Source organism: Tribolium madens, unplaced genomic scaffold, assembly GCF_015345945.1.
Source record: "Tribolium madens isolate multiple individuals breed KSU strain unplaced genomic scaffold, Tmad_KSU_1.1 Scaffold_2;HRSCAF=44;Tcas5.2_LGX, whole genome shotgun sequence".
NCBI classification, from domain to species: Eukaryota; Metazoa; Arthropoda; class Insecta; order Coleoptera; family Tenebrionidae; genus Tribolium; species Tribolium madens.
This window is the reverse complement of record NW_025400995.1, coordinates 2,004,308-2,025,547: the sequence shown is the minus strand read 5'-3', so window position 1 is coordinate 2,025,547 and position 21,240 is coordinate 2,004,308. Positions and strand designations below refer to the sequence as shown.

At 31.9% G+C, this 21,240-nt stretch overlaps 3 protein-coding genes across 7 annotated transcripts in view; 2 read left to right on the top strand and 1 right to left on the bottom strand.

Annotated features, from left to right (window-relative positions):
- The first annotated feature begins 856 nt into the window (after window positions 1-856).
- On the top strand, window positions 857-1,724 carry LOC123006624. Its single transcript, XM_044401242.1, has 2 exons — window positions 857-1,064; window positions 1,261-1,724. The coding sequence occupies exons 1-2, from the start codon at window positions 959-961 to the stop codon at window positions 1,683-1,685; spliced, it is 531 nt and encodes a 176-aa protein (XP_044257177.1). The 5' UTR covers window positions 857-958; the 3' UTR covers window positions 1,686-1,724.
- A 572-nt stretch (window positions 1,725-2,296) lies between these two features.
- LOC123006690 lies at window positions 2,297-3,057 on the top strand. The gene is made up of 2 exons (XM_044401370.1): window positions 2,297-2,471; window positions 2,681-3,057. The coding sequence occupies exons 1-2, from the start codon at window positions 2,399-2,401 to the stop codon at window positions 3,055-3,057; spliced, it is 450 nt and encodes a 149-aa protein (XP_044257305.1). The 5' UTR covers window positions 2,297-2,398.
- Window positions 3,058-3,725: 668 nt separating this feature from the next.
- Window positions 3,726-21,240, bottom strand: part of LOC123006112 (lysine-specific demethylase 6A) — a 31,234-nt gene continuing 13,719 nt past the window's right edge. For 4 of the 5 annotated variants that reach the window (XM_044400310.1, XM_044400314.1, XM_044400313.1 and 1 more), the window contains 13 exons: window positions 20,609-20,784; window positions 16,409-16,537; window positions 16,136-16,361; window positions 15,760-16,077; window positions 12,815-13,145; window positions 12,363-12,762; window positions 11,988-12,207; window positions 8,378-8,813; window positions 8,192-8,328; window positions 5,478-5,640; window positions 4,963-5,429; window positions 4,781-4,907; window positions 3,726-4,731 (listed from right to left, as the gene is read on the bottom strand). In XM_044400310.1, coding sequence (XP_044256245.1) covers window positions 4,525-4,731; window positions 4,781-4,907; window positions 4,963-5,429; window positions 5,478-5,640; window positions 8,192-8,328; window positions 8,378-8,813; window positions 11,988-12,207; window positions 12,363-12,762; window positions 12,815-13,145; window positions 15,760-16,077; window positions 16,136-16,361; window positions 16,409-16,537; window positions 20,609-20,784 — 3,337 coding nt within the window. In that variant the 3' untranslated portion in view covers window positions 3,726-4,524. The remainder of the gene's footprint in view (window positions 4,732-4,780; window positions 4,908-4,962; window positions 5,430-5,477; window positions 5,641-8,191; window positions 8,329-8,377; window positions 8,814-11,987; window positions 12,208-12,362; window positions 12,763-12,814; window positions 13,146-15,759; window positions 16,078-16,135; window positions 16,362-16,408; window positions 16,538-20,608; window positions 20,785-21,240) is intronic. The other variant, XM_044400311.1, reaches the window with a different exon arrangement.

Sequence of the window (21,240 nt, the reverse complement as noted above, 5' to 3'; positions counted from 1 at the left end):
AAGATGCAACACTTTTCCATGGCCAACTGCAAACAAAGATCAAAGGTATTTTTTTGCTAAAAATGTATTATAATAATTTGTTACAAATATATATTTTTTAGATAAGAAAAAAACATGCTTTCTATGGTTCCCATTTAAAAAAATACAAGTTTATTTTATTACGGCTAAACTAATAACTGAAAAAAATTGTTAACTACATTATTAAATTCCTCGTAAAAAAGTGCCTGTATAATGTTTTTATTTCAAATCCGTATCTTCTATAATAACGGAGATATAATTTTTTTTAGATTTCGCCAATATGTCAACTTTTGTCTGTAAGTCGAAAACAAAAGACGATAGCGGGATGCGGTTTTAACCAATATTATTTTCTCAAAAAATGAGCCCCAGAATGTATCACTCGTTTTTGGCTAAACCTCTTAGTTTCGGAGATTCCCTATTCGGACATCCAAAATGCAGCACCCTGTACAATTGGACACTAATTTTACGGCATTTTGCAAAAAAAATTTAAAAACCTTTATCTCAATTCATGAAAACATGGACAAACTACAAACTGCATTTTGAATTTTTGAATTATGAATAGAAATTAATTGTGTTTTGGATAAAATGCATTATTTCTCAAATACTATTTGAGGAAATTCATAGAAAACGAATGCAACTTTAGTACTTTAATTAATTAAATTTTGACATTGTTCTGCTATTATTTTGCTAATTTCACTCTAATAGTTTATTACAAGTTGGCGATGCATAAATAAACCCGCCCCATCTAGGTGCCAATTTTGACACTCGCTGATTATAAAGTTGGTAGCTTGATAAAAAAGACTGATAAATGACCGTTGCATCACTAACATCCCTAGATCCCACGCTTGACCATTAGTTCTTGATACACTAACGAATTTTTGTAAAAATCCGGGTGAAATAAGCCTAAATTTATTAATCTGTGTGATCTTGTGATGAGAAAATGCAACGAAAAGTTCGAAAACCCCCACGATTCCCAGCACCACGGCCAGCATCCACGGGGTCTACCTTTTACTCTACTGTACTCAAACAGGGTCGAAGACGTCGTGGTGAGCTAAAATTTTAACAAGAATCAAGTCTGTATCCATATCTAAGACACGTGGTTTTAAAATTTTTCACAAAGTTTTAGATATGGAGATTTTTCCCATGCCCCTCCAAGTTTTCCTTTCTTTTCTCGTGTTTACAGAAGTCGTTAGGAGATTCAATGCTTTGAACATTTTTTCATCAGGTTTTGATTTATTCCAGGTAATTATTTGCCTAGAGGGGATTATCTCACTCCAAAATTCACGCCTTTACGCATCCGTTACGAAAAGCGAGATTTACTTAATTTAGGACCTCATCTACAACGAACTTTCATGCAATCTGCTCGGATCCCCGACATTGTGACTGAAGAGTATGTTTGTGAGAATATTTCAACTGTCCAGAGAATATTTTTCCCCCAGAATTATTACCATCCTTTGCAAATATGCCCATTTTGTGGCTTTGTAGGGTATAATTTCCCTGCAGGACCCTCGCAAATCGTCCCCGATTACACTCAACTGTTTATTGAGACTTTTGGGGAATATGCTTTTGAGCCAGTCTATGAAAATGTTCAGGTTCAGAACAACATTGTTTATTATTATTATATGCAACCCTACGGGCCTTATGGCCCATACCAGTTTTATTACTAAGTTTTTTTTTACGAAAATTTTCTTTGTACTTTTTTAGTTTTGACAGACTTTAAATATGTTTAAGTTAGATTAGTAGTCGTTTATAACTTTTTCAATAAAGATCGTTTTTGCATTTACTATTTGTTTTTGAAAATACAGGTATGTTACTGAAAGACACAGTGAGAAATTAAAGGCTTGTCAAAAATCACTTTCGAAAATGAATGAAATTTCAATATCAGGCCATAATTTGGTGGTCAAAACCACAAAAAGTGCTGAAATTACCCCAAGGCCTAACCTGGTCGAAGATGGTTTAGTAGCATTTTTTCGTTTTTACATTAAAAAAAATAACTCTCGTTTTACATTAACTCAAAAATAATGGTAATACCGTGATGGTAGGTTGAAAATAATATTGAGTTACTCTCCGAAAATAATATCTTAAAATTAAGCAAAATCGAAATTATTAAAACCTTAATTTTAAGTCTAAAATAAAAAATCAAAACAATGCTTGTCAAAATAAATCGAAATTTTTTTGCTAAATGTTGGCAGTGCTCAAACCACCCCCTCTAGGCGGCTCCTTTGATACTTAGTTAAAACAATTGTAAATTAATTAAATCTCAATTAGTTGTTGGTGAATTGGGATTTAACTTCTGAAAAGTGTTAAAAATTTGTGTTAAATCTCCTTTAAGACAAGAATATTTTAAAGAGTGTGTTTGTGAGTAAAATAGAAAATTTGAATGATGGATCGCAGACCTACAAGAGCCCCCTTCTATTCCACGGTCCTCAAATATGGCCGACGACGCCGTGGCGGTGAGCTAACCCGTTTCAGAGAAATAAAATTCCTCATTTAGATTTGAACCCAAAATAGTTTTCTGTTTTTAAAGTGAAATTTTTTTTTGGTTATTTGTGACTTTAAAAATCGAGCAAAGATATGACAGATGACAGAATTTAAATTACAGACGTCGATAGGGGCATCAACTGATTCGAGCATTTTTTCAAAAGGTTTTGATTTCTTTCAGGTCGTTATTTGGCAAGGGGCGATTTTTACGGTCCCCGATACATCCCTTTCCTCCGGTATCAGAATCGTAATTTGCTCGAATTAGGGACTCATTTGCAACGAAATTACAATTCAATGTTTGCCCAAATTCCGAGAAATGCAACCGAGGAATATGTCAATGAAAATATTGCAACCGTGCAGAGACTTGTTTGCCCTTATGATTATAACCACCCTTTGTCCGTATGCCAATTTTGCGGCTTCGTAGGGTATAACTTCCCCCTTGGAGACCCCGAAATTACTATCGATATACATCTACCACCCCCCGAGGATTCTGACAATAATGAAAGTTCCGACATTAACGACTTTAATAATGACACCAGTGAGCCAAGTGCTCAATAATCATTCGTTTTCGTGTTTGTATTCTTTCCTTGTTCCATTAAATTCATTAGTTAATTAAATCTGTAATTTAATAAAGTTCGTTATGTATTCGATTTGGTTTTTTTCAGATAATATACTAAGCGACACTAGAAATGCAACAAAGTCAATGATATACGCTCTATTAGTGTGACGTCAGCAAGGTACGTGACTGTACCTTTGAAGCTAAACAAATAAAAGTTTATTTCTTGAATCCTGGACGTGTAGGGAGATTGTTTCTAAGGAAATAGTTGCTATGAAAAATGTGTGTCGTTTCGTAATGGTTTTAACAATTGTAGTCAACATTTCTGTAATTTAATCTGCTCTAACCTCACTTTCTGTGTACGTCAAAAATATGTGTTCAGCATTGCCAAACGACAGGAGTGGATAGGTCGTACCAAAACAAAACAAAATAAAAATATTAACATTCACATAATGTGTATTTGGCTGAGAATATAAATAATTATTTGTTTACAAGTAAATATAAATATCTAGTAAAAAAAATCAAGTATCAATTTGGTACTCTAGTATCACAACTGGCAACACTGTATGTTTAGCTTCAGTACAGTCGCGTCTGTGACGTCACCTCTAATAGCCCGTATTGAGTTTTTTTCTTTTGTTTTGGACGTAATTTGGGAAAGAAATAACAAGTGTTCAAATATAACGTTTTATTTAATTAATCATAAATACAAGTTTATGTAGTGTCTAAACTACAATTGAAACTATAATACATAAAGTGAAATCAGACTTTTCATGATATAAAATACACAGCTATATGAACAGGGGAAATAGGGATTACCTTACTTAGAAAATTGAGCCAGTTTCCTGATTTATTTCCTAATACATCGTCATATTTACATAATGTAACTGTATTTGTAATTGGTCATGAATGGAGAAAATATGAATTTTTTTCAGATAATTTATTGAAGAAGGCACTGTTCGAACCCAGGCTCTGTCTATGAACATATAAAGTGGTATTCGGGTAGAAATGTATCACAAAGTGGCAGTGAACGAATACACGCAATAACCGAATTTGCCGCCTTTAAAAAAATCTTTGAATTATACAATACGTACAGACTTAAAAAATTACGTAAAAACAGTCATTTATATATAATTTTTGGCAGTGAAAATATGGTTTCATTCATTAACAACAAAAATGATGATTCAAATACAATCATCCTATTCCTTTGACTTCCAAAATAAATATATTGTACAAATATATTTATTTTTTATAATATGTACACTTATAAATAACTGTTATGAGATCACTGTATTAAGATGTAACATATAACTTATCGCCAATCTACAAAATTGAAAATATTATGTACACACTTATCTACATTTTACATTATCACTCGAATTTTACATTTAATAAGCAAGTATTAACATTAAGTTGTACATCCGTTACAAGTGGCAGTGGTAGCTGAAAGTTAGCACTTGAAATTAAATTTGCTACATTAGCCGATATTGCTCTGCAGTAGCACTAACGGTGGGATATAAAGTGAAGTTATCGTAAACTTCCGTCAACTCCTCCATTTTGTACTCCTCCAAACAGACAAATCCCTCCAAATTCGTGCTCTGTTTCCGCGCACAGTCCATACAATGGACCACATGTCGCTTCTCCTGCTCCCTTATGAACAAGATATTAAAAACTTCAATCTGCAAACACAATAATACAGTTTCCTGTAATCCCGCAATCAATCATCACCTCGCATTGCCCACAGTAGTGCGACGCCTCGTTCTTGCCTCGTCCGTGGAACTTGACCTCAACACCTTTGTGTTTCACAAACTCCAAAATCATAGAACACTGTCTCAATGTCCGCATTAAGCAATTCCTGCAAAAAATCACCAGTCAACCCACCACACGAAACGCCAAAATCGTATCAGTACTTAATCAACTGGAACAATTTCGGGTCGGAAACTTTAATGTTCCTCGACAAGTTCCACGACAAGTGCAACATTGGCACAATTGACTTGAAACTCTGCAATTTATTCCACTCGTATCGCTCGATCGCGAGTTGGTATTGTCGCGCTGTCAGGGGGCCCACATTCCACGCAATATTGTTGCACCAACCAACGGCCTGCACCCAATGAACACAACCGGCGTTCACCCAAACCAAATCCCCAGGACGTTGCAAAAACCGATAAACTGGAATATTCGCATTGTACAAGTCCTCAAGGACGGGCCACCATGACCCATGAAGGTAATTTATCTGGTTCTTCTCACAGAGGGCGCAAATCGCACCCCAATACGCGTCTGGGACGGCAAACCACTCGCAATCCCCCGGACCGATGTTAATGTTAATCGAACAGAAGTTGTTGTTTTCTTGGTGGCCGGGAGTACGACTACCAGGCACCTAACAAAACGAAATTATTATCAAAGTTTTGACAATTACCAACACTACCTTCATGTACAACTGAACTGTGTTCATGCCGAGGATCACGTGTCCCACGTGCGACAACATATTCCCAGCCGAGACAACACGAGCGAAAGCCGGAAGTTTCATCAACTCCTGCAGTTGGGCCTTCCATTTCTTCTCATCAGACAAGTCGACGTTTGTCCCAAACCTGGAAAAAGTACCAGAAATGAGGAAGTGTCCAAATTTTTTAAACCAACTAACGGAATCCTGCAAGAAATTTAATATCTTTAAGAATAACAAAGATATTTTTGGGATGATCTCTAACCGCGGCCTGAGACACATCCACAGCCTACGTTCCTCGTGGGTCTAGTTTTAGCCTCAGTCCTCGCGTCGTTAACACCTATCAAATCGAAAAAAAGTGTATAGTATATTACAAAAATCAATATCTACTCTTACTAGGGGAAAATGTTTCTAAAAAAATGCATTTTTGTCGCAAACCAGACATTTTTATATGCGAAGGCAATTAAGTTTTTTTACCCTGTTTGAAGTAAATAAAAAGTTAATGTCTGTTTTTAACAAAATAAAATTTATTTTGTTTTAATTCTTTTTTTTTCTAAATTGCCTTCACATCACATCAAATTATAATTAATTAAGTAAAGGTAAAAACTAACCACCACCCAAATAGACAATTTAAAAAATGGACAAAATGTTCTAATGGAAAACGTAATTTAAATAAATAGCAACTTAAAAAAACAGCTTTCACATAAAAAATGTAGTCATTTAAAAAAACAATTATTCAATTAATTAATTAATTAATTAAGAAATAAAACTTACAAAGCAGAGAAAAAATATTACAGGGTGTTTTGTAAATAGATGAAAAACGGAAAATGCCAAGTAACATGAAAAAAATTCTATCTATAAAAATTTCGAAGTTATGAGAGTTTAAATTTTGCACTTTGACTATTTCTGTTGTAAAAATAATTTTCCAAGTTTTTTTGATACAGGGTATTAGAAAAGGAAACAAGAAAGATGTATCTTAAATTGTAACTCTGTTTAATGTTATTTGTGGATTTTACTGGCCAAGTTTTTGTATGAAAAAAACATACAGGATGTTCCATTTTTATTGTTACAAATTAAAACAGGTGATAATATTCAATTTTAAGATAAAAATTTTCTATGAACATGTAGCGAAAAATATTACACAAGGGGGTTACATTTTTTTACAATATTTCAGAAAACATTGTAGATAAAATTACAAAATTTGGTACAACTAATAATTTTTATACACCAAAGATAAAAAGGAGCGTCCTAAGGAGGGGGGTTTAGGGTAAAAAGTAGCTGTTGGTTCTTGCCACTTTTAGCTACAAAATTCTAAATTCTATAGTTTTTCACAAAAAAGAGGTTTCTTGCGTTTTTTTTTTTCAATACAACTTATCGTTTTTGAGTAAAATTAGTTTACAATTTGTCTTACAGACCATAAAGAGGATAAAAATAAATTCGTTTTATCGTTTAAGACGATGGTGATTAAAAATTTCGACAACTGGTCTTTGAATTCGTTCAGCTCTTACCAACTTTTGTAATTTTATCTATTCTGCAATAGTGAGAAAACCCCATTAAAAATATTTTTTGTATGCAACTGTCAAAACAACGTCACTTTTTTTGCTTGATTTTGAGTCGTGAAATAGCAACGTAAAAAAGACTTTTTTTTTACCGGCCAACAAAAACTTTATTTAGGGGTCATGATCTTGAATGAAATTAGCTTTATTAGATAATTCGAACGTTATTTATTAATATGTGATTACAAACATTGTTAATTATACATATAACAATACTGAACAAAAGATTCTTAATTATTAAAATAAAAATTGAATGCAGTAGCATTAGTAGAGGCGCAATTTGTTTCATTTAAAATTTTAAATGATGTTGACAAGCTTGTTGTAGCAAGAGTCTTTTTTTCTTTATGAAAATTTAATATTTTATTATATGTTTTATTTTTTCGATCGAAACTTTAATTTTGGTAATTTTTTACAGTTCCACACAAAATTTTGTATGCCACATGGCCGTGAACTATCTTTTTTTTTATTCGAATGATTATTTGGCTCGGCCTTCGCCTCGCCAAATAATATTCATTCTCATAAAAAAAGTCCTAGTTCACGGCCTTGTAACTCGCTTAGATAACATTTTTTGTTCATAGGAAACTTTTGTTTTAAAATTGAATATTCTATCACATGTTTAAATTTGTAACAATAAAAACAAAACACCCTGTATCAGTATCATTAAATAGACATAAAACATGTCAAATAAATGTCAAAATTTTTTGACATATAGAATTTTGTAAACATTTTTTCCATGTTCCTAGTTTCTTATCTTACTTGGCATTTTCCTTTTTTGGTTTATTTACAAAACAAGAGAAAAATTAACTTTTCTCTAATGAATCGGAATAATAAGTTATTTAATCAACAAAAATGTTTTTTTTCTCACTGCATATTTCCAATTTGATCAAAAACAAAACAAAAATCTCGTAATTTTCTTGCATTGCTTTGTTTTGCATTTTGCATTATAGAACACAAATTACTCAAACAGATACAAAATCACGAAAAAAGTCAACAGTATTTATAAAAAACGAAGATTTTGGGCGTGGACAAAAGTTGTTGAAACCTGGTTTAAGTCACAAGTCGTGAAATATTCTATTTGTTACCTTCTCCCAATGATTAATAAAAAAATTTAGTAAAGCGCACAAAAATGAATTTTTTACTTACTTCAACATTTTGGGCTGATTGCAGCCCTTCGTGTTGGCCGAGGGCGGTATATTGCAAAGCCGCCTCCTCTTGGGAAAATTCACCGAGTCCTTTGAATCCGAGTCGGACAAGCCACTAGTGGCCTTATCTCTCTCTTCCTGCAATTACTCCCTTATTTTTAAACACAAATTACCTATCTGATTTTACCTTTAAACTTTCTTTAAAACTGGAGGCTTGGTACTGCGCATATCTTGCAATGGTCGTATGTGACCTATGCGAGATACACGCCCAGACCTTTTTCCCAGACTGGGGGTCCCAGTTTTCGTCCGATGGTTGTTGTATTTGTGTCCTAACTTCGACACTGTGGTCAGGATTAGCCTCAACTAAAGTTTTAGTTGAAAATAACCCCAAATCAAGCTTCAGCGCTGAAGCTAATCCTCTTACTACAGCTATAGGGTGTTTGAGACAAAACTCTTGTAATTGGGGACTAAATGCGTGTTTTTTGTTATCTAAGTAGACCGAAGGCGTGGGCGGAAGTAACTGTTGATGGTTTAGTTTTATTGCTGGGGGATCGGGGGGTGAAGGGGGAGGCGCTCGATCTGATATTAACGAGTTACTTATTTCACCCTTGATGCCTTCACCTCTAAACCGGGGAAAATTTCAATAAAAAAAAAAAATAGGGGTTAATAGTCCAGTCAGTAGGGGCCAAAAAAGGCCTTTGCCCTACAAAAGGTGGGGTTGTAGTAATTTTTTAATATGTTGTTAAGATTTAAGCCTTGAGAAAAATCCAAGTTTTCGATTTTGGGGCAGGACCGCTAGAGCCGCCATCTTGGATGAAAGGTATGAAAAATCGATTTTTCCAAAATAACTCCGCAGCGGTTGATTTTACGACAAAAGTGTTCAGATTTGTTAAAGAAAGATGAACATTTTTCCCAGAAAAATAGCAAAAAATCTCGTAAGAACAAATTACACTTGTTTTTAATGTTTTTATACAGCCGATATCTATTTCAAATGACACTGATTTTTCTTGTTACATACAGAGTGTGCCAGAACTTGAGCCCCATAAAAAAAATGCCCTATAAGGTAAGATACCAGGAACATGGAAAAAATGTTAAAAACATTTTATCTATAAAATTTTCGAAGTTATGAGAGTTTAAATTTTCTATTTATTTCTGTTGGAAAAATAATTTTCCAAGTTTTTTTGCTATAGGCTATTGAAAGAGGAAACAAGGAAGCTGTATCCTAAATTGTAACTCTGTTCAATGTTATTTGTGGCTTTTATTGACAATTTTTTTCTACCTTTACTAAATAATTGTAAAAAAACATATACAAGATCATCAGTATCATGAAATTGACATAAAAAAATGTCAAATGTCAAAAAATAAATGTCAAAATTTTTTGACAGATAAAATTTTTTAAACATTTTTTTCCTGTTCCTGGTATCTTCTCTTACTTGAAATTTTACTCTGGGGCACCCTGTATAGGGTTATTCATAAATATGACCTATAAAATGGTGTTAATTTTAATAACTCGTGTCAATATCTCTACTGATAAGAATTATTCAGCCCTCGAAACGTGGGTATGGAAATTTGTTTTTTTTTCTGGGAAGTCTGGAAACGCTTAATATTTTTTGGCGAATTTTCTTGACAAAAAAATTATAGGTGTACAATGGCTATAAAATTGCTATTCCAAAAAAAAAAAAATTGAATATCAATTATTGTTTATACTTACGAGATAAACATACTAACAATTTTTTTTAATGGAAATCTAGCACAATTTTTTTCTAGACAACGAGCTTGTTACAAGAATTTTTTTGTAAACTCAACACTTTTTGTTAAAAAAATGTCTGATTTAAGTACAAGTATTTTTTTTTTTTAATAAACTACTCGTTTTTTTTTTTATAAATTGATGAATGTTTAAAGGTTGTAAAGAAGCGATGCCGAGATATTTTTTATTTTAATTAATTGTTTAAACGTACCACCCCTTGGCCGGTAGAAGAAAGTTTTGACAACAGATAAAGTTTATAATTTTTTTAACATAAATTGTAACATTTTTAATAAATATTTTTGTACATTTATAAAATGCATATCTTTGTAAAACAATAAATAAAAAACCGTTTTATTTAAGAAAAAAATATTAATAGTATGGTAATCTTTTAAACAATTTTTTTCTTTAACATATTTTGTAATCGGATCTTTTTTCTTAAACTGTCTAATTTTTAACTTGAACTGAGAAAGTGATTTGAGGAAAATATGCACAAATATGCAATATTTCCTAAAATATGCACGACGTTGCCAAAATATGCAAAATATGCATTTTTTAATTGGCCTATTTTAATTAAAAAACATCAGATATGCATAGAAAACTTATAATTTCGTTGATATATCTCTTAATAACAAATATGCACGAAAAATCCGTAAAATATGCGCATATAAATGCACGTATTTTAACAAAAATATCACGAAATATTAAGAAATATGCTCGAATATATGCCAAATATGCATCGTTATGCAAAACTTTTAACAATAAAAAATCAAAGTTGAAATAATTTTTTATCCTCGAGTACACTGAAGTTTCTATTTTCAGATTACATCACTTTAAACAAATTTGCTAAAATTCATTTGCATGCAACTACTTATCCACATAGAAGGATTTATTCGTTTTATACCAGGTGAATAAAAAGTATGGAACCAAACATTTTTTGTTTAAACTATTTATTTTTTTAAAAACTAATTGATGAATTAAATGTTTTATCAAGAATTAAATTTTTCGATTTTTGTTTTGTTTTTGAGTTATACAAAAATTTTAATTTTTTTAAATGGCAACCCACTAAAAAATGTTTTGTATACTCTCCCAAAAACAACTGTGTTAGAGACTATCTACTTTTTATTAATTTTAAAAAAATTACGTAAATTACAATTTTGTCAAAAAAATCGCATAACTGAAAGCAAAACAAAATTTCGTTTTGAAAATACGAACAGATTTTTTATATTACTTTATTTTATATCAATTGTTATTTTCCAGAGGCAAATAAATAAAAAAAAACCGTTTGGTTTTTAACTACATATTCACCCTGTATAAAACGAATTTAAAAAGAAAACACTCAGCAGGGTACTAATTTTTTGAGTTTGGCTTACGAATTACTGGTTGTTTTCTCTTTAACATATTTTTTAATCGGATAATTTTTCTTAAACTGGCCAATTTTTAAAATGAACTGACTTGAAGAAAATATGCACATAAATATGCATTATTTCCTAAAATATGCACAAAGTTGCCAATTTTGATTAGCTTATTTTAATCAAAAAACATTAGTTTTTTTTGTTGATATACCTCTTAATAACAAATATGCATTTTGCATATAATCCGAGCCTTATTTATGAATAATCCTATATGTAACAAGAAAAATCAGTGTAAAATAGATATCGCTGTATAATTTTTGTGGTGCGGAAAAAACATTAAAAACAAGTGTAATTTGTTCTTACAAAATTCTTTCGTCGAAAATGGGGAGTTTTACTATTATTTGGGAAAAATGTTCATATTTCCGCCGCTGTAACTCGATACAAAAAAAAATGTTAATACAAAAAATGTGAGAAATTTTGTCTTCTTTAACTTTTACCGTAGAATCAACCACTGCGGAGTTATTTTGGAAAAACCTATTTTTCGTACCTTTCATCCAAGATGGCGGCTCGAGCGGTCCTCCCCCAAGGTCGAAAACTTGGATTATTTGTCAAATTTAACAACATATTAAAAAATTTACGACTACCCCACCTTTTGTGGGGCAAAACTCCCTACTGACTGGACTATAAATCGAACTCACTTGCACAGTCTTAGGATTGTTTTCGCGTCCATGTCGATTGTGTATTCGATTTCCGGTCGTTTTTCAACAGAATGCAAAGAATCCACTTCCCAAGGAGGTTCCGATTTGATAGTTAGGATACTATCCTGTGGTGGCGATTTGATCCGTCGTTTCGTATCGATTTCCGGTTTCGATGAATCTAAATTTGATGGAGAAAAGGGTCCGGATGATAAAATATTTTCTAAAATGAAACACTGAACTAGTCGACTACACCTTTGAATTGAAAATGACGCGATTTGAAATCAAAGCCGAGTGATAATCGTGCTATTTTAAACAATCATACACAAGAATTAAATATCGCGTTTCATGGAAAATATGAGTTAAATTTTGACTCACCATTTTGTTCCTGTTCCTCTTTGATGTCAATATCATCGGAGCCAAAGTGTTTGAGGAGGTTTTCGGCCAACGTCGTTGCTAGATCCTTCTGGGAGAGGAAGTCTTTTAATTCCTCCTCGCTGACATCCATGTCAGCTGAATGTTGTCCCGAAACGGGCATTGTGATATCTCTCGCACAACTCGGGATGACATTTGGTGTTGGTTGGACTAGTTTTTCCCCATTGGAGGAGGGCGAGAGATTTTTTGGAGGATTCAACGTGGGAGGATCCCCTTGGAAGTTACCGTTGTAGGCAGGCGGCGTGGATCCCTGTCGTGGGGGCTGGGCTTGTCTTTGGTGTCTCAACTGTTGTTGGTGTTGTTGCATCAACCGGTGTTGATGTTGCAGTTGCAGTCTCATATTCTACGGAAAAAATTGCCAATTTTCGGCGTTGTGGTCATTTTGTGTGACTCACTTCTTGGGCAGGCGTTAGATTGTTAATGTTTTGTTGAAAATAATTCAACATTTGGAGTTGTTGTTGAGTGAGAGTGAAGGGGTGAGTTTGAGGTTGAGGTGTGGGTTTTTGTTCGACTACTTCGGTTTTGAATTGTTTTACGGAGCCGCCGCCCGGGGACGGGTAAGGGGGTGGCGGGCCTTGTGGGGTCGAACCTTGACTGTAGGGTTTTTGATACGACTGAGTGGTGGTTTTCGATTGCTGCGAACTGTTTTGTTGTTGTTGCCTTGATGACATTTCAGCCGATATCGGGAGATTCCACGCTTCTTCTATGGAGAGCAATTGTCGACGCCTACAAGGTTATTTTCCTACATAAGGGACAATTCTCGCAATTTTCTTTTTTTCTTTTTACATGGTCAGCAAAACGACATTCACCAGTTGTGATACTAATTCATTTAAAAAAAAATTCAAAATAACTAACAACAGAGCATTTGTCAACTGCTCAAACAACGCGAAATTTTATCTTCATCGATATTACTACATTTTTACATAATTTATAAAAATTCACACCTTATCTTATCATCAAAAAATACTATCACTACTAACAATAACTCATATTAGTTTCTCATAGTAGTTCATTTGATTCAAAGTCCTGGGAAATTTTGACAGCCGACACGTGTTTCGTCAATCAAGGTGACCCCTCAATTTTTTTAACATGTTTTTCGATACATCTGATTTATCGTTTTCAAATATTTATTATTAGGTTATTTCTTCATCTAGAAAAATTCCTTTAAAATATAAAAGAGAAAAAAGCTTTTTCATAACAATTTAATGGCGAATATCGTAATAAATAAGAGAAAAGTTCATACTTGATCTTGTCATCGAAAACTATCTTATTGTAGTTAATTGGATTCAAATTTCTGCGAAACACGTGTTTCGACATAAAAGATGACACCATCAGGGTAATGATAGATGTTGGAAATTTATTTTTTTCGAGGTCTTATTAATGTTTCATTTTCTGTATATATTTTTTTTCCCGGCAGCTTCGTTCCAATAGCTTTTTTGTATTATGCATTTTTTTAACCACAATGGAAACAGTTTAGTTGTAAATGCTGCAATATTTTGATAGAAAGAGTTTACTTTTTAAATATCTTTTCTCTAAGCTTTATTTATTTTTATTCTCGATTCATTCTAGGAGAAAAACATATTTTTTTATTGATAAACTAACTACTAATTTTAACTGTTAATAAAAAAATTAAAATCATACAGAAAAAGCGATTATACAGGGTGTGACAGAAGCCCCAGAGAAAGGTACGGTACCAGGAACATAGAAAACTGTTGAAAAAATTTTGTCTATAAAAAGTTATGAGAGTTTAAATTTTGTACTTTGACTATTTACTTTTGTTGGAAAAGCAATTTTCCAAGTTTTTATGTTACAGGCTATTAAAAGAGAAACAAGGAAGCTTTATCCTAAATTTAATGTTATTTGTGGCTTTTATTGGCAAAATTTTCGTACTTTTATTAAATAATTATAAAAAACATATATAAGATCATCAGTATCATTAAATAGACAAAAAGAATGTCAAATATCAAAAAATAAATGTCAAATTTTTTTGACAGTTACAATTTTGTAAACACTTTTTCCATGTTCCTGGTATCTTATCTTACTTAAAATTTTTCTCTGGGGCGCGAGTTCTGACACATCCTGTATACGAACAATGACTACTATCATTACTCATCTCGTCTTATTTCTATTAATGCTATAATTTACCAATTTATTTGTATCTTTGGTCCGAAATAAATACTGTTTACAAAAATTTGCCTTATTTTTTTTTGTAAACTTGTTATTTTTTACGAAATAATTATAAATTAACATTAAAGTTACTATACAAATATCATTTATTGTGAATAAAACTGAAATCTTTACTGTTAACATTTTTTTTCATATCATATAACTTTTTTATTTCGGCTTTTAATAATGCTATCGAAAAGGCTTTACTAAAATTCATTCAAAAACCCTGGATTCCGAAGTTTTACGATTTTTATGTCTTACGGCGTAATTTATCGAAAATTTGGCAGCCGACACGTGTTTCACCAACCAAGATAACACCATCAGGAGGGACAATGGTAGAGTTGAATTTATTTGATATTTTTTTTAAATAATATAGGTTCCAATGTAGTGGCAACATTCAAGGTCAGATATTTCCCTATTGTCATGTTTTATAGTTATATCAACTAAACCTACATAATATATTTTTTTTGGAAGTGCTTTATTTTTTACTTCAAGTTTTTTCTTTTTTTAAACGCTTCAGGCGTCACATATACCGACAGAACAATTTGTGATAGATATTATTTGAAGCTTTTCTGATTATTTTATAAACATATTTTCAGTTTTTTTTTTGTTTTTCCAATTATTTCAAGTTTTATCTCTTAAGTTTTTTTTTCACTTCAATCCCTCTCGTCTTTGCCCCCCTTCGTTATTCTCCAGAAAAATACAAAATTACGAGCAAAAACTTTATTTCTAAAATTAAAATTGCCAACATAACAGAACTAGCAATATAAAGAGTAAATCTGGAGACAATAAAAGTTCGTCCGCCTGCGGAAGCAGCTCAACTTGTCCAATGTAATTAACAAAGGCAGTTAACCCGGCAATAACGGAAGAATAATGTGTATGCGAATCCGTTAAACTAAACAGGACGTTTGACCTATGAGAAATAATAAAGTTTAAATCCATGAAACGAATTTTTTATTCCCCCAGTCAATTTCATTTCGCGACCCGGGAAATAATGTAATCGCTTTATGCAGCTCGATTTTCCCAAATCATCTATCTTTCTCAACATAGGACCAGTTCCACCAATCTCGATAATTTAGCGCATGATCAGTGTCGGTCAGAAAGACTTTGCAAGCGAGAAAACCTCTCGTAATCGCTAATCAAAAAGAATTTAATTTTTAAAAAAAAAACTTACTGGCTCGTCGCGCTAGGCATTGGTGCGTTTGCTAAATTCGACTGAAGAAAGTTGATTCTTTGCGACAAATGTGGGTTCATTCCCACCGTCGAAAACCGTGGTAGTTTCGAGGGAAGAAAAGTATCCTCGGTTGAATTCCTATTCGATAATCCTCGATTTGAATTCAAATAGCAAGCGTAAGCGTCCCGAGCTTGTCCACAGCTTTCATACAAAATTCCCAAATTAGCCCAAGCAGCTGAATGGCATTTATCTAATTGTACTGCACATATGTAGGCTTGCAATGCGTCCATAGGCTGACTCTGCTGCTGATAAAGCACTCTGAAAATAAAATTAAAAAAAAAACAAAAATGCCACACCAGACTTTGCATTTATCTACCCTATGGAGCACCAAGTATCGGCGTTGCCTTCCGATTTTTCCACCGAGTTTCGATAAGCGATAAAAGCATCGTGGACTTTTCCTATACTAGCGTAGCATCGGCCAAGAAGATAGAGAGTTTGACCGGAAAATTGGTCAGCCTCATGTGCTCGTTGCAAACAATGGATTGCTAAAGGTATCCTTTGGTTTTTATCGCCCAAAGAATCATGACAGTGATACAACCAACCTGAAGCCTTGCATTTGAAAATTATTCAAACCAACACATTTTTTTACCTAATTGGCGAAAAATGTCAGCGCGAAGAGTCTGAGTAATTGTTTTGTCACGCAGGAGTAACTCATATCGGTCCTTCGCTCCCTTTACTTTCCCTTGCACTTCAAATAAATGAGCAATATGAAATTTTACTGAAACAAAAACACACATTTTTCAAAAACAATCAAACCGCAATTATCGAATTTATTTCGCTTTTAGTCACTAATAACTAGATTTGTTTTAAGACTGTCACCAAACTATTTCAAAACGATTTATAAATTTAGTAACCAATTATTAAAAGTTATTTCAAAATAATTATCCGTGAACGGGGCGACAAATCAAATGCACTAAATTTTTTTCGAAAAATCCAAAAACTTTGAACTAATTAAATTTTTTCTAATTTAAATTAATTTAAAATAATTTAACTTCAAAAAATCATCTTATTAACTATTATGCTGATTTTCTTCAAATAAAGACCATTCTAAAGCGATGAACTTGTCCTTTAGAATGGAAATTTAACAGTGTTCGAAGAAGTTCGAAGTAAATCGAAATAATCTAAGAAAAAAACCTACGAGTATTTTTTTTTTATTAGCTAAAATCCAAATTTTTAAAAGAATATGCCAAGTAATCAAACATATAATCTTACTTAAAATTGCATTTTTATAAAAGAATTTGTTTTAAAACTTTGCGTTTGCTTAAAAATAGTCACTTTCACCTTCTTTGTTTTAATTAGCATAAACAAAAACTGTTTGAATTAAAAAAAAGCATAAATTTGAGGCTTAATTTTGCTTTTTTTTTCACCTTGTTTTGACAAAAACTTTTGGATTTTTTCAATTTGGAGTTTCACAGTAAAAAAACATTTAAATCTATCGAAATRAACAAAAATTACACACGTCAGAACTAATTTTCATTTTTTCTTCTTTGTTTTGACAAAATCTTTGGAATTTTATGTTTCTCAGTGAAACACGCTGTAAATTCATTAAAGTAAGAGAAAATAATGAATTTCAGATTTGCTTCAATTTTTTTGTTGTTTTGACAAAAAACGCGCTAAAAAACATGAAAAAACAACATATTTTAAGCTTAATTTTGCAATTTTTATTCTTTGTTTTGCAATGAGTGTAAAGTTTTGTTTTCTTTGCTTTCCTGGAGGTTAATCGATCTGTTTTGACAAAATATTTTGAATTTTTGGCTTAAAAAATTGCTCAATAATGTCTGAAATAGCAAAATTCTAAATTAGATCGAGGAATTTCTGTTCTATTTAAGCAAAATATTTTGAAACAAGTGAGTTTCTGTTTTAAAAACGTGGTGATTCAGTCCTAAAACCATTATCTAAMCAATTATTAAAAGTTATTTCAAAATAATTATCCGTAAAATGTAATTATACAGGGCGACAAATCAAATTTTTTTTTCGAAAAGTCCAAAAACTTTGAACTAATTTTTTTTTTTCTAATTTATAATTTAAAATGATTTGACTTCAAAAAAACATTACTCAATAACTATTATGCCGATTTTCTTTAAATAAAGACCATTCTAAAGCGATGAACTTGTCCTTTAGAATAATATGCAATTTGAAATTTAATATTTGCGAACTTCGAAGTAAATCGAAATAAAATTTAAAAGAATATTCCAAGTGGTTTCCTAATCATATCGGAGAAATGCATGTTAATCTTACTTAAAATTGCATTTTTATATATAAGTATTTGTTTTAAGACTTTGTTTTTGCTTAAAAATGGTCACTGTCACCTTCTTTGTTCTAATAACAAAAACTATTTGAATTAAAAAAAAGCATAAATAACACATTTGAGGCTTAATTTTGCATTTCCTTTACTTTGTTTTGACAAAAATTTTAAGATTTTTTCAATTTGGAGTTCCACAGTAAAAACATTTTAAATCTATCGAAATCAACAAAAATTAATTTTCATTTTTTCTTCTTTGTTTTTGACAATATCTTTGGAATTTTGTGTGTCTCAGCGAAACACGCTGTAAATTCATTGAAGAAGAAATAATAACGAATTTCAGATTTCCTTTTTTTTCTTGTTTTGACAAAAAACGCACTAAAAACATTAAAAAATAACATAATTCAAAATATTTTGAAATAAGCGAGTTTCTGTTTTGATTCAGTCCTAAAACGATCATTTTTGGTCTGTTTTCGGCGAAATTTCTTAAATTAAGTGCGTTTTTAGTTCAAAACCCTGAAAATAAGTAAGTTTTTGGGCCTATTTATACAAGATCTTTTAAAATAATTATTTAGTTCAAAGTTTTTGGACTTTTTGAAAAAAAAATTGTGCTGAGACGAACAAAATAGAAAATAAGTCAAGTTGTCACGACATGCCCTTTTTTTGTCGCCCTGTGTTACGTATAATACTATATTGTCTATATAAAATACAATTTAAAACACACATATTTGGTGACAAATCTGCCACTTTGTGTACATAGTTATTATTCAATTAGATTAGTTACAACACTTATGTTAATCTGAAAAAAAAATATTTCTGGTGGTTTTATTTCAGTTGTTTGAAACAACCATAAATTATTTTTGAGTTTCGATTGAATCAAATTATTCATTTTATGGCCGAATCAAGTCTAGACAGACTATTTTTAGTACAGGGGACATTTAAATTACCATCAAAAACTATGTCAAATTTTAAATTAAAATAATTTAACATGAAGCACAGACAACGTTTCAAATTTACCTCTTTTTTGTTCAAATCCAAAAAATACACCTAAGTACCATTACTTTAGTTATAATTAATTAAAAATAACAATTAGGGTTAGTTGGTTAGTTATTCAGCGTTTACACACCCGCTTAAACCCAACACCTGTATTATGTAAAAATAAATTCAAATTAGGGCCACCGAAGCACCTGTGTGCATGAAATTATTTCCTTTATGCATAAAAAAATAGACTGTCGATATTAATCACGTGTAAACCCCAGCATTCCTCTTAAATCACGAGAGAATGAATAATTATCCACTCGGTTAAACAATGACAAGGTATTTGAGTGTATATTTTAGCGAAAATTGACTAATGAGTTTTGATTTCCGGTGCAGTTTTGTTAAAAACCGGTTAAATTTTGCACAGTATTTTGACCGTGAAGAGGTTTAAATTTCGTGCCACGTTGCGGAATATTTTGCTGTTGGTAAAAGTATACAAGGAACTATGTCAAGGCTAAATCTAAGACTATGCGTTTGCTATTGTCCCAGGTCAGTTTTGCAATTGCTTAAAACTGGGATTTGTACGATATTTAACCAACACTTAAGAAATAATTTCAAAGTTTACACAAGAACAATGGGGAAAAAAGAAAAAAACGCGCAAAGACTTAAGTTAAATACACGCAGTAAACACACTCAGCAAACTGACTAAATATTATTATTACCCAAATTATAATAATAAAAATTCGAAAATGTCTGACGTCGGTGGTATCGACTTTGTATCAAGTTGATGACCTAGTTTAGATCGTCATTTTTTCGCAAGGTTATCGTGCTCATACTATTATTAGAATGTTTACCGAAAAGATAATAAATGGTGAGTACTAGAATCGTCATCATTCATTTTTTTTAACGTGCGTAGAAGCCACAAGATTTTTCAAATTAAATTTGAATTTAATCATAATTTGTGAATGCACGATCATTGTTAGCACATATGTGAGACACAATTTCCCTAAATGCTGATTTCTGATAGGCACGCAAGCAATTTAAATCAAAATCACAGCTGACTCCTTTTAATTATCATACAGCCTTGACGACTTCATTTTATCTGATAATATAACCCTAATATAACGCATGAGTAAATAAATTTGTGACCCAGTTGGGTTAGTATTAATAAAAAATGTCAATTTTGTTGGGAAAAATATCGACAATCAATGTAAATTTAAATAGGTAAGGAAAATAGCGCAGGTGTTTATTATTGGTAGTTGAATACCTACCACCCTGATCTCACTATAGCAGGAAAAAAAAATTAAAAGTGAGATAAATGAATTTCTGAAAACACTAAACTGGTCATCCTACACGCAAATCAGATAAAAACGTTAATAAACGTGAATTTTGAATCTCAACAAAGTTCTGTGAATTCTTGCAAGACAATACATGCGACATGCATGAAAATCATTCCAGATTATCAGTAATTAACGGCACATTTGTGCGTGTGGAATGATTTTTAAAATTTTGCACCGTTATTTCCGCGAAACTGATTTGTCGATTGCAAAAAGACATTTTAATACTCACTGATACTTTTTGGTGTCGTACACGGACTGTTATCGACTAGAGCTAATTGTAAATGTTTAAGGGCAGATTCGTACTCTTGTGTTGCTTTAAACATCAACCCAAGACGTAAATGGACTTCGTTAGCTCTTTGGAAACTTGGAGACACATAGAGGAGTTGTTGAAACGCTTTGACTGCCCTGCAACAAAAAAAATGCAACTTTAGAAGATGACCTTAGATTTATTGCCCTCAATGAAGGTAAATTCAAGTACGGTTATGAAATTTTCGCAAGAGATAATTAGTATTCATGTGGTTTATTTATGGATTAATTTCCTCAACACGCCCTTGAACCCAACTCGAACGTGAGGTGGAACAGAATTGCAATTTTATGTGCTTGGATGTAATCCAAATATTCACAAAATTTAGCCCCAGACGATGGACAAAAAAAATTTGTTTTGACTCATTTTGAAATTTGAAAATGCTACAAACAGATAGCAATAGTATGTAAGTATGCAAATGAAGACCTTATTGGTGTTGTTTGTCTCGTTCTGAATCAATGACCCATTGAAAATGGAATTTTTTCACCATGAATAGTAAAAGTCGACACAGATCTATCAAACTGTCAACGAACAATAATTTATAAATTTCTCAATCG

Bases quoted from the DNA above. Each gene is read 5' to 3' on its own strand.
- LOC123006624 (XM_044401242.1), top strand. From the start codon at position 959: ATGCAACGAAAAGTTCGAAAACCCCCACGATTCCCAGCACCACGGCCA. The intron at 1,065-1,260 runs GTGAGCTAAAAT...GATTTATTCCAG, and splicing joins ACAGGGTCGAAGACGTCGTG to GTAATTATTTGCCTAGAGGG.
- LOC123006690 (XM_044401370.1), top strand. From the start codon at position 2,399: ATGATGGATCGCAGACCTACAAGAGCCCCCTTCTATTCCACGGTCCTC. The intron at 2,472-2,680 runs GTGAGCTAACCC...GATTTCTTTCAG, and splicing joins TGGCCGACGACGCCGTGGCG to GTCGTTATTTGGCAAGGGGC.